The sequence below is a fragment of the Mastomys coucha genome, chromosome X, assembly GCF_008632895.1.
Source record: "Mastomys coucha isolate ucsf_1 chromosome X, UCSF_Mcou_1, whole genome shotgun sequence".
NCBI lineage: Eukaryota > Metazoa > Chordata > Mammalia > Rodentia > Muridae > Mastomys > Mastomys coucha.
Genome location: NC_045030.1, coordinates 101,293,752 through 101,306,412, shown reverse-complemented (window position 1 = coordinate 101,306,412; position 12,661 = coordinate 101,293,752). Strand labels below are relative to the sequence as shown.

Sequence of the window (12,661 nt, the reverse complement as noted above, 5' to 3'; positions counted from 1 at the left end):
GGCCTCGAACTCAGAAATCCACCTGCCTCTGCCTCCCAAGTTCTGGGATTAAAGGCGTGGGCCACCACTGCCGGGGCTGGAATACAAATTTTATGGTGAATAATCTTTGTGTTTTTGACCTTCAGATTTTGAAACCCCGAGACTCATTAGCATTTTATTTATGGTTATGAGGGTATCCCATATGGAATATGATTTGTTAGAAATAAAGAGAAACAAAAGTTGAATTTTTGTTTCCACTTTATTCATTCTGAATGTAAATCTAGGTTATATTAGAAGCTGCTTCTTTTTTTTTGTTCACTCAGCTGCAAAAAGGACTGATAGTGGTTTGCTAGAGTATAGTATGATGCTTAATGTGTTTGTTCCTGTAAAAATAGTACTTGAAGATGAATATATATATATATATATATATATATATATATATATATATATATAAAACATTTTGCAGCCTTAAATTTGTTAAGTAGGGTTTTTTTTTTCTGTAATAAGACACCATGATTAAAAGCAACTTGAGGAGAGGATTTATTTCTCAGAACTCTTAGGTCACACTCTATCACTGAAGAAAGCCAGGGCTGGAGCTCAAGGCAGGAACCTGGAGGCAAGAACTTAAGCTTAAGCCATGAAGGAGTGTTATTTAGTGGCTTGTTCCCCATGCTTTGTTCAGCATTACATATTCCAGGATCACCTGCCTAGGGGTGATACCACTCCCAGTACACTGGGCCCTCTTGTATATATAAATCATTAATCAAGAAAATGCCTCACAGTCTTGTCCATGGCCAATTTTCTGGGGGACATTTTCTCAATTGAGGTTCCCTCTTTTCAAAGGACTAGCTTGTATTAAGTTGACAAGAAAACTAACTAGGACAACATTATTTATCTAAATAGAAGAATATGACTATAACTAAAATGTTGATTTGTCACATAGAATTTGAGAGTACAATAGTGTTTACCAGAGTCTGGGAAAGAGACATACGTTTAACATGTACAAAAATATATTCACATAGTCTGAGCAAGTTCTGGGTTTTCATAGTGTGTGTAGATAACTACAGTAATAATTGGTCATATATTTCAAAACATCCAGAAAATAAGATTTTGAATTTTCCTCATAAAATGTTAAGAATTTGAGATGATCCGTGTATTAATTACATTCATTTGGTCATTTTATATGTGTATAAGAACTTTCATTTCATCTGATAATATGTGCATTTCAAATAAAAATAAAAAACTTTAAAAAAGGTTGACTTGGTTATCTGCTGAGGAAATTGTTGTTTTCTACAGTTACAAAATATTGCTTTATAAAAATGACTTTCATGTGTTAGTGAGTAATCTGTTGACATGCAAAATAGAAAAAAATTAAAATAAAGTATGATTATACTATATCTTCTTTGCAATATATAATCCTTAGTGTGAATGTATATTTACACACTTATTTTCTTTTTTAATGCTAGCCAAAGCTATGAAATTGGGAAGATGGATAAGGATTCTGTTGAACCACAAATGCTTGTAAGTATCATTTAATATCAGAGAAGCAGAATAATAAAATACAGTTTATGCTATTATAAAATTATGTTAGATGACCCCTTATTAGTGAATAGATTATCTATTGGGCACATTATTTAACATTTTAGTACATTAATTTTCATAAAATTTATATAGGAATATATTTTGCCCCATAATTTCATATTCTACTTGTGAATTAACACAGACACACACACACACACACACACACACAAAGTATTTTGGACAGTGTTTTACTTTGCAAATCATGGCTTTTATTATTGCATAGTTTAAAGTTTAATGTTTTCTTTAAATCACCAAGATAGAAGATTTCATAACCTTCCCAAAAAGCACCACCAACTAGTAGCCAAGTGTTCAAATATGTGCGCTTATAGGGGGACATTTTTTATTTTAAAATTTATTCATACAATATATTCTGATCATGGTTCCCTTCCTCAACTCCTCCCAAATCCCCCTTCAAACTTCATATCCTCTGCCCCATCTCTTTCTCAAATAGGCAAACAAATGTCAAACAAACAATAATTTGAAAACACATACATACATAAGAATAAAAAAGAAAAAACACAAAAAATGTTCATGTATGCTTACACACATACACACACACACACACACACACACACACACACACACTACCCTGAAAGTGGTTAATATCTCCAGTGAGCCATTGATGAAACTAATTTTCCTTTGCAAGTGGGTGTCAGTTGCAGATAGCATCTTGGTTATGGGTGAGAACTCATGAACACTTCCCCATCTCAGTATTGGGACTCTGTCCAGCTTGAACCTGTGCAGGCCCTGTTCATGCTGTCACAGTCTATGTGAGTCCATATATGCATCAGTTCTGTTGTATCTGGAAGATACAGTTTCCTTGGAGTCATTTGTCCACTCTGGCTGTTCCTCATAGCTTCCTGAACCCTGAGAAGGGTTTTGATGAAGACACCAAATTTAGAACTGAGTGTTTCGAGGTCTCTCACTCTCTGCATGTGGTCCAGTTTTGAGTCTCTGTTAGTTGGCATCTACTGAAAGAGGAAGCTTCTCTGATAATGGCTGAGTGAGGCACTGATCTATAGGTATAGCAGAATGGCATTGAGTTATTTTTATTGCTATGTTCCTAAGCACAATAATAGTACTTTGGTTTTCCCTAAGCTTATCTAGTTTCAAGTTCCTGGCCACTTGAGGAGTATCAGACCTGGGTTACATCTTGTGAAGTGGGCCTTTAAATCTGATCAGATAGTGGTTGGTTACTCCAGCAATGCTTGTGTCACATTTGCACCAGCCTATCTTGCAGCCAGGTCACCATTGTAAATTGAAGAGCTGGTAGCTGGGTTGGTGGTTTCCTTTCTCCTCTGGTAGCATACAAGGTACCTTCCAGTACCATGAATAGTAGAGATGAAGGCTCTAGGTGAGCACATGCTTGTCTTTTCCATGTTCAATGAGTTGTGTAGATAGTGTCTTTAAGCAATTAGTGGATAACAACCTTGAAAATAAGCCTTGGCAATAGCCTGGGTTGTTCGGAGGGTTTCTGTGTGATCCCTTTGGCCAACAATTCAACTAGATGTAATCTATTCCTGGCATAGGGGACTTCTTTTAGACCCTACACTTGGATACAGAAGTTAACTGTTTAATTTTAGTATTTAATAAAATGTGACTTTAAATACAAGTGATAGAATTATTACATGAGGAATTTTAAATATTTATATCTATTAGGATACCAAATGTAGCAAGGTATCCATCAAACAATTCTCCTTTCATCTTACCTAGTACAACCAATATTATATTTTCTGTCTCCATGAATTTAACTAGTCTAGGAAACATATATAAGTACAACCAAATGTCATTTGTCTTTCTGAATGGCCTATTATTTTTTAACATACTGTCTTTATAGTTCATTCTATATGATAATATGTATAATTTTTTCCTTTTTAAGAATATATCATTGTAGTCACTTTTTAAAATTCTTTTTATTTATTCTTTAATCTTTCTTTTTATTGTCCAGACTTTATCCCCCTCCCAGTCCACCTTCCTCCTGTTCCACATCCCACACCTTCTCACCTCATCTCCAAAATAGAACACTAGTGGCTACATTTTGTGTTTTTTTAAAAAAATATTTCTACATACTGTGTTGTTAAAATTCACAGAGCCATGGTTTTGATGTTCTTGAAGTTTTTTTGTATATATTTTCTATAAAAATATATTAATTATACCTGAATTAAAATTTAAAAGATATAATTAAAAACCAGTAGTGCCAGTAAAATAATTGTGATAAATAAGTGATACCTTCAGTATGTAGAAAGTTCCACAGAGAAGTGACAAGGTTAACTAGTGTAGTGAAAGATTTTGGCAGATGGTAGGCCTCGTAGATAGGATTCACAAAGTGAAAAGAAGAGGGTTCTGAACCAGGAATTTATATGAAAGGATGTCCATTGAGGAAAGAAGGATTGAGGATAGCACCCATGTGATTGAAGAGGAATATTCCTATAAAAATTTTTGGTGGGGTAGTTCTGAACTATTTTCCCATTTATCCCTGGAATACCTTACTGATATATAATTCAATGGTAGTAAATTCCACAAGACTTAAGTGTACAGCTTGATGAACTTTTTTATAGCATTTTATAGGTCAAGGTACAGAATTTGGCCCCACTCTGAAAAGTATCTTTATCTCTGTACCAGTTAATACACACTTCTCTCAAGGGGGAAAACCCCAATATTCTGACTTTTATTGTAGATTATTCTGGGGTATTCTTGAGTTTTGTATAAATGGAATTATCAGATATGTACTAGTTGATGTCTGGCTCAGTTTTTTTAAAACATAAATTCTGAGATTTATCTATTCTCCTTTGTTTCTGACAAATGACTACTTTGGCTATAATGCAATAGCTACACTATTTCTTAGAGAGTCCATATTTTCTTTGTAAAATTTCTCTATGGGAGCTTACAAACTTATAGAGTTGTTTTGCAGCAATTATAGTCTTAATTTTTATATATCTTATTTGCTTCATCTTAGTGTTTAACTTAAAAAAAGAGAAATGATAATACAGACATCATTACTCTGATCTGAAGGGGACTAATATGCTTGACATTTTAAAAATAAGTCAGTAGGGCATCTTTCCTTGTCCTACTGTTCTTATTATACTTAGAGGGAGACACATGTACCGATACAGAGCCTCTTATTTTTTAACATTTGTTTCTTATTAACATTTTGGGTAATATTCACATATTAATATAATGTGTTTGGATTCAATCTATTCCCCTCTTTCAGTTCTCCCCATGAATCTGTAAACACATCACATTGACTACATTTACTCCCTGTGTGATGGTTGTCCTGGCTGGAGACATTGACTTACTTAAATGAAAACTTCACTCATTTTAAAATGCAGATGATTTGAATTTTAAATTGGGGATGATGAAATACTTTAATAGTAATATGCCATAAAGAAAATAGATTTTATTAAGCTGGGCACAGTGCTCTTTGCACCCAAGAAGTTCCTGGAGAGTTCTAGGCCAGCAGGAACTAGAGTGTGAGACCTTGTCTCAGAAAACTTTATAAAAAACCTGAACAAACAAACAAGCAAAGGCCCCAAAGAAACAAACAAACGAAAACCACCACTACCACCAAAAAACGAAACAAAAACACAAAAGAGAAGGAAAATAATTATTCTTAACACAGTTACATTAAATTTAAATAAGGCATAAGCATAAACAATATTATCATTTCTTAGACAATATTTGGTATACACTAGCATAATGAGTCATATTTTGAGAATATGTGGTTGTATACAGACAGTTGATACCATCATTGTGCAAATGTTAGCCAGCTGTTGTGTTATAGTTTGTTCCTTAGCTAGAAGGTTTTTTCTGTTGTTTATTACAGGCTAAAGGTCTGCGGCTACTAGCCACTATTTATCTGAATTGTGACAGTGAAGCATATTTTAACAAGGCCCTCATTGCTATACTCATTGCAAACAAGGTATGAGACTTTTACTTTTTAATATTAACTTAAAAATTTCACAAGTTTTAATTCATAGTTTGAAATCCAGTTTGGACACTCACTTTAGTATGCCTCTTTAAAAAAAAACACAACAGATTGTTATACCCTTTCTAGTACATAAAGCTAAAATACAATGTTTTAAGTAAGTTTACAGTTTTGTTTGGAGCTGCATTCATAGCTGCCTCAGCTTCATGTGTATTATCTGTACCCCATCAAGTATAGGTTGGGCAAGCCTTTCTGAGATAATCAACCTAAGAAGAGGAAAAGTTTAATGAGTGGTATTGGTGAAGTAGTTTCCATCTATTGGCACTCAGCTTGTTGCTTTTTGGGCATGTGACAGGGTAGTACATCATAGTGGAAGCATAGGACAGATGAAATTTAGTCACCTAATAGCACCTGGGAAGCCAAAGAAGGGAGGAGAGGAGCAACGAGGGAGAGGGTGAAGAAGAGAGGCAGAGTATGTGTTAGAGGCACCAAAGTCCTAGTATGTCCTTCAGTAGTATTGCTCTCTCCCTTTCCTCTTAGAAGTTCATCACCTCCAAATAGCCCTGTAGGCTGGGGAACACTCTAATACATGGGCTTTTCTTTGACAGGAACTATACATCCATGCTTTATATAGTTTGTTGTGGGTATGTATATGTACATGGTATATGCCACACTAGAAAAATGTTTACATTACTTTTGGAGTTGTGGGAAATCAGATAATGTGACCATATAAAGTCCCAAGTTAGACAGAACTTCAAAGGAAGCAGAGTGGAAAGATACAGTACTAGAAATCTAAACAGTAATAAATCAGAGTTAAAGTTGACTATTAGATTATTCTCTGTATTTGTATCACACACACACACACACATTGGTGTTTGCTTTCTTTAATTTTTCATTCTTTTTTAAAGATTTATTTTTATTTATTTTATGTGTATGAGTACACTGTAGCTGTACAGATGGTCATGAGCTATCATGTGTGTGGCTGCTGTTGATCTCAGGACCTCTGCCGGCCTTGCTCGCTGTGGCGTAATTCACTGTAGCTGTCTTTAGACACACCAGAAGAGGGTGTCAGATCTCATTACGGGTGGTTGTGAGCCACCATGTGGTTGCTGGGATCCGAACTCAGGACCTTTGGAAGAGCAGTCAGTGTTCTTACCTGCTGAGCCATCTCGCCAGTCCCTTAATTTTTCATTCTTAAGTTATCATATAAATGACTAGCTGCAAGTAGTTACAGAGTATGGATCCAGAGTTTATATAGAAGCTTTTTTAAAAAATAGCTTCCACTTTCTACAGTTGCCTTAGGCATAGATAATAATAACTTGGAAATATCACTTAGGCAACATTGCTATTAGTGATAGACATAAAAACTATGTCCTAAGAAATGATAATAATTTTTGTGTTTTTAACATTGTTTCAAAAGGATGCTTATTAAACATATATACAAATAACATTATACAATTGCATATATATTTATATAACAATGATTAATGAAAAAAGAAGCCATACATTTAAAAGAAAGCAAGGAGGTGTATATAGGAGGTTTTGGAAAGAGGAAATGGAAGGGAGCAATTTTGTAGAAAATAAATCTAACTGATGTTTAAGGTTTTCCTTAGAGTATGGTGTGAGATTTGCCACTTAAATAGTTACATTGCCATTAAAATGTTTGCCAGTCCATGGAAATGTTTTGCATGTTCCTTTCCTTGTATTATTTTATTGAGATTGAACAAAGTGTCAGAAAATATTCCTGTGGATAGAGCAGATATTATTATATGATTTATATGATGTTTTATAATTTCGATTTCCTTTGATTCTGAGTCATCATGCAAATGTTGAACAAAATAGGCAATTACTTGAAAATTGGATTTTACATTCCAGAGTTATAATATCATTATGATTTCTTTGTTTAAAATAGGAACATTTAGATCCAGCTGGGCTTTTCTTAAAGATGAGGATCCTCATGAAAGGCAACATATGTAATGAAGAACTCCTTGAAGGTATAACTTCTCTGTGTAAAGAACATACAATTTTGAAATGTCAGCACAAAGTAATTTTGTAATTTACTGACAATAGGTATAATTTGGTGGTGGTTGAGGAGAAAACTGATCAATAGAAAGGGAATTATCAACTAGGAAGAAAGAAAGAAGAAAGAATAGAGGCAAAATTAAAAGGTGCTTATAAAAAGAAACTGAATCAAAGCAATCAACTTCCTTTAGCTTAGCAGAGAATTACAACTGCTCAATGTTTATGAAATGTTCTATGACCATGAACAAAGGATTCTTGTTTTGGAGGGGTAGTTGGGAAAGGATGGCTAGTTTATTGAGGGACTTAGAGATGGGCATGGGGGTTGAGGAAGTACTATGGAGAACAATTAGATCTGTGTTCTCCGCTGAGATTCTTGGCCTCCTCCACAGTGGCCGAAAGAGAAAAACTATCCATTGAATGAAACTGTTTGATGATGCACTTTTAAAATAATTACTTGTCTAAACATTGTTACTTGTTTTTTTATTACAATTAAGGGATTAGAATATACAAGGAAATAAATATATAGATATATAACTGTGTATCATTTGGCAAGTGCCTTAATATTTGTGTTTCAGTTTATTTTCAAAAGAGATGCAATAATAATAATACATATCTTGTATTGTTTGAAAATCCTATGAGAAAATGTATGTAAAGCATTTAGCACATATATCCTGTATAGTTTAGGCTGTCCTTGATTTTAGTAAGTGGCTGAAGATGGACTTGAACTCCTGATTCTCTGGCTTCCAGTTCCCAAATTTTGGGGTTGTAGATTCACCATGACTGGATATTTTAGTCATTTTTAAGAATTATTATTTGAATTATTTATTTAATTTATTTAATTACTATTATTTTATCTTTAAGTGTTATTTGTGCTATGTAGAATTATGTATTAGTATAATTATTGGTTATATAATAAATTATTCTTAAAATAATTAGGACAGTAATCAAATTTGTAAGTAGCCCTAAGTTTTATGCTAATTTAATATTGCTGAATTTTTCCATGAGCTCTAGAAATTTAGTGAGTTAAAAGACCTCAATGTTTATCTAAATGCATTATCAGAAGCAGAGTTTAGAGTAGTTATTTTTTCTGAAATTGTTATAAATTATGAGACTTCCATAAATTTAAGGTTTTCTATTAAAATAATAACCATTATATTCTATTACATTGAGAAAGTAATTTTATAATCTATTTGATTTTGCACTGCTGGGGACTGTGCTTGCTAGGCAAGTTCTATTCTACTTAGCTACGTCCCTATAGACTGTGTCCCTAGCTATAGTCTGTTCATTTCTTTACAAAAGTATTTTCCTGTTAGAATGATTAGCCTAATTGAAGTCATTTGACTTTCACTGATATTTTTATAGCATAAAAAGTTCAAAAGACCTTTTTGGAGACAAAGTCTCACTTTATAGCCTTGACTGTCTTGGAACTTGCTGTGTAAGACCAGGGTGGCTTTGAACTCATAGAGATCTGCAAGTCTTAGCCAAGTACTGGTATTAAAGGTATGTGCCAACATATCTGGCAAAGAAAATTAAAGTAGACAAGCTTTTATCAGGAAAAAAATATCACAAACTCATCAGAGAAAATTTTGGAAGATACTGAAGATATCAATGGTCCTACCATCCCCTAGAACAGTGGGTTTTAACCTGTGGGTTGAACGACTCATTCACAAGGTCACATATCAGATATTTACATTGTGATTCTTAACACTAGCAAAATTGCAGTTATGAAATAGCAATGAAAGTAATGGCTGGGGGTCACTACAACATGAGGAGCTGTATTAAAGGGTTGCAGTCCTAGGAAGGTTGAGAAAATACTGCCCTGGAATATAATCTTGTTAACAAGGCTTGTTGTATATTTTGTTTAGTGCTAGATTCCCAGTACAAGTATAGTGACAGATTTAGAGAATATACTCATTAAACACGTGCTGAATTAATCATTAAATCTACACAATATTTTTAGCAATTTGATGATGTATTGTTCATATTCTATTAGCCTATTTTGTGTGTTTTACAGAATTAATATTACAAATAAATTTGTTTTTATTTTATTTTATTTTATTTTTGTTTTTTGAGACAGGGTTTCTCTGTAGCCCTGGCTGTTCCTGAACTCACTCTGTAGACCAGGCTGGCCTTGAACTCAGAAATCCGCCTGCCTCTGCCTCCCAAGTGCTGGGATTAAAGGCGTGTGCCACCACCGCCCAGCATAAATTTGTTTTTAAATTTTGCACTTACTATTTTAATGTTAGTGTATAGTCATTTGTTCCATCTTATTTAAGACTCAGCAACATTTTAAACATTTATATGGTAGTTTATGGCTACACCATAGTGGACATTTCACGATGGTTCCTTTCTATTTTATAGTATAAACCCTTTTAAATATCTTTTTTCCCAGAAACTTTTTCCCATACTTTAGATGGCTTTTCAGAAATATAATTTCTGAAGAAAGGGAATAATAGCAGTAGGAATTGTCATTTCTGTAATGTTTAATAAGTGCTATATACATTGCTATATAATATCTATATATTATCTCATGGAATCCTCTTGATAACATAAATAAATCTGTAGTAGTTATTAGTTTACATGTGACAAAAACTAAGGTACAGAAAAATGAAATAACTTGCCTATGGCTATACAGGTGGCAACTGGTATCACTTACATCACTTACATCTTTCGATTCCAAACTCTTAATCAGGTTGATTTCAGTAAGTTTGTACTAGGTTACCTTGCAGTCCATATAAAGATGTCCATGTCACTACCCTTTCCAGTATTGGGTATTAATGCATTATTAAAAGGATTTTGGTGAAGTGCTAGATAAAATATGGTATATGGCAGATTTTAATATGAACATTTTGAATGGAAAAATTATCAAAAATAGTTAAATGTTTTGTAATGTTTTACTCATTTTCTTTCATTTTTTCCTTGTTGGTATGATTAACGAATTAATATATTTTTCTTTGTTAGCTACTAAGGAAGTGCTGTATTTTGCTATGCCTTTGGAATTCTGTCTGACCATTATTCAGTTCCTGATAGATAATAAAAGGTATGGAAAATTGATTTTTCTTTCTGTGATAACTTTTTTATGATTTTTTATGAACACATTGAATTTTTATATATTCATGTTCATTCTTACAAAACATAATATTATTGTACTGATCTGTATAGTACTGCTTCCCAAGTCATTAAAAAGTAATAAAATTATTTTTGAAGTTAATATTAGTTTTTTAAAAGGAATCAAGAAAAATCCTTCAATGGTTTTGTAAACTAAGAGTTTAAGGTACTAGGTGGAGATGGAGGCAGCAGCAGCTATGGAGGTAGCTCCATAGAGCAGCAAGGTTACAATGGACCAGTGCAGAAATCCATGCAGAAGAAGGCCATGGAGTGAAGCAATGTTAGCAATGAGCACAATGGTAACCTTAAAGCTGTATATTCCTATTGATGACGTTCTCTCTATAACACCTGATTGAGAAAGAGAAAGAACAACTTATTCTCCTTTTTATCTTGGTTGTCAGAAATCTACTCATAACACTTATCATCTGAGCTGTGATTCACATTGAGTCAAATGTCTGTTGACAGCACTGAGTTTCATGAAAGTGGTCTGCTGTGATTCAAGCAAGTGTCTGACATGGGCATCATTTGTCCTTTTCATAAGAGCACAGTAGGAGGAAGGCAGAATGAAAACCTGGTCATTACTGGCAACAACCAGTACAAGCAAGGGACAACAAACCTGAGTGTAGAAAAGAACCAAACCTCCATCATGTAGTTTTTCTACCTAAGGATACAAAATACCTTATTCAGCACAAACTCTGAGACTTATGAGTTTATTTCATCTGCCATGTGGAGTGAAAAATTTGAATGTTCAGAAGCTGTCACTGAAAAGATTACCAGCAGAGAGCTACCAGTGATTTAAATATCAAATTTGAAAACATCATCATCCTCAGTGGAACTGTGGTAGGCAACCCAACTTGTCTGCTTAGTTCCTTCAGTACTGACCAGTCAGAGACGGGGGTGGTCCCAGACAGCCCGTGTCCAAAAACTCTAGAAGATACATTCCCACTGGTCAATAGGTGCACAGCTCAGCTTGATCTTTTTAAGACCATATGTGAACCACATTTTTACAGAGTTTTGGATAAGTTGTAGTTTTTTTTAACTGGGGAGAACAACTGCATCTATCATGTACTCTTCATATTTAAAGACTTTTGAGTGTCTACATTCTGATATGCCTTAAGTTGTACTAATGTCCAAATGACATGAGAAATTAATAAAATCAAAACAAGTCTTTTAGAAAAAAAAGCACAAACACAAGTTAAGCTGCACATAACCTGCACAGCAGAGTAATATAAAATGGGAAGAAATGGGTAGGCGTTGCTTTACAGCTTATATGTTCTTTGGATTTATTTACTGGTTGTCAAACTTTAGCATCATCAGAATCAATGTGGAATAACCACTTGAATCTATGCAAATATCATTAGCCATCAGGGAAATTCAAACCAAAACTGCAATGTGAAGTCAGCCACTGGGATGGCAGTAGTAGTAGTAGTAGTAGTAGTAGTAGTAGTAGTAGTAGTAGTAGTAGTAGTTGTAGTAGTAGTAATATAGCAGATAGTGATAAGCATGTATATAAGTACTAACTTTGTTATGCTGCTGTTTAAAATGTGAAATGTAACATCTCCTTTGGAAAACAGTTAGTTCCTCAATAAGTTAATCATATAGCATATTACCTAGAGTATAGTTAGCTCTTTGTCATTATAACAAAATACTTGTTACAGACTCCTTATTAAGAAAAAGTGTGCCTATAACTCACAGTTTGTTTAGTTTTGCAGGATCAGATTATGGCATTGGCATCACCTCAGTTCTGGTGAGGGTCCTCTTGACTGTATCACATCATGGTGGATGGCAATGATGTGAGCACATGTGGGTGATAGCAGTCATCTCTCTTTTTTAATTAGATATTTTCTTTATTTACATGTCATATTTCCCAGTTTCCCCTCCAAAAACAAAAAAACAAAAACCAATAAGAACAAACCCCTGTTCCCTCCCTCCTCCCCCTGCTCGCCAACCCACCCTCTCCCACTTACTGGCCCTGGCGTTCCCCTACACTGGGGCATAGAACCTTCACAGGGCCAAGGGCCTCTCCTCCCTTTGATGATCGACTTT

At 34.2% G+C, this 12,661-nt stretch overlaps 1 protein-coding gene and 1 pseudogene across 1 annotated transcript in view; both read left to right on the top strand.

Moving 5' to 3' along the window:
• The window catches only part of Tex11 (testis expressed 11), a 219,480-nt gene that overhangs the window by 81,019 nt on the left and 125,800 nt on the right, over positions 1-12,661 (top strand). The window contains exons 9-12 of the mRNA XM_031368858.1: positions 1,446-1,500; positions 5,384-5,479; positions 7,398-7,479; positions 10,469-10,547. Of these exons, the coding sequence (XP_031224718.1) occupies positions 1,446-1,500; positions 5,384-5,479; positions 7,398-7,479; positions 10,469-10,547 (312 nt within the window). The remainder of the gene's footprint in view (positions 1-1,445; positions 1,501-5,383; positions 5,480-7,397; positions 7,480-10,468; positions 10,548-12,661) is intronic.
• Positions 10,624-11,644, top strand: LOC116090820 (annotated as a pseudogene).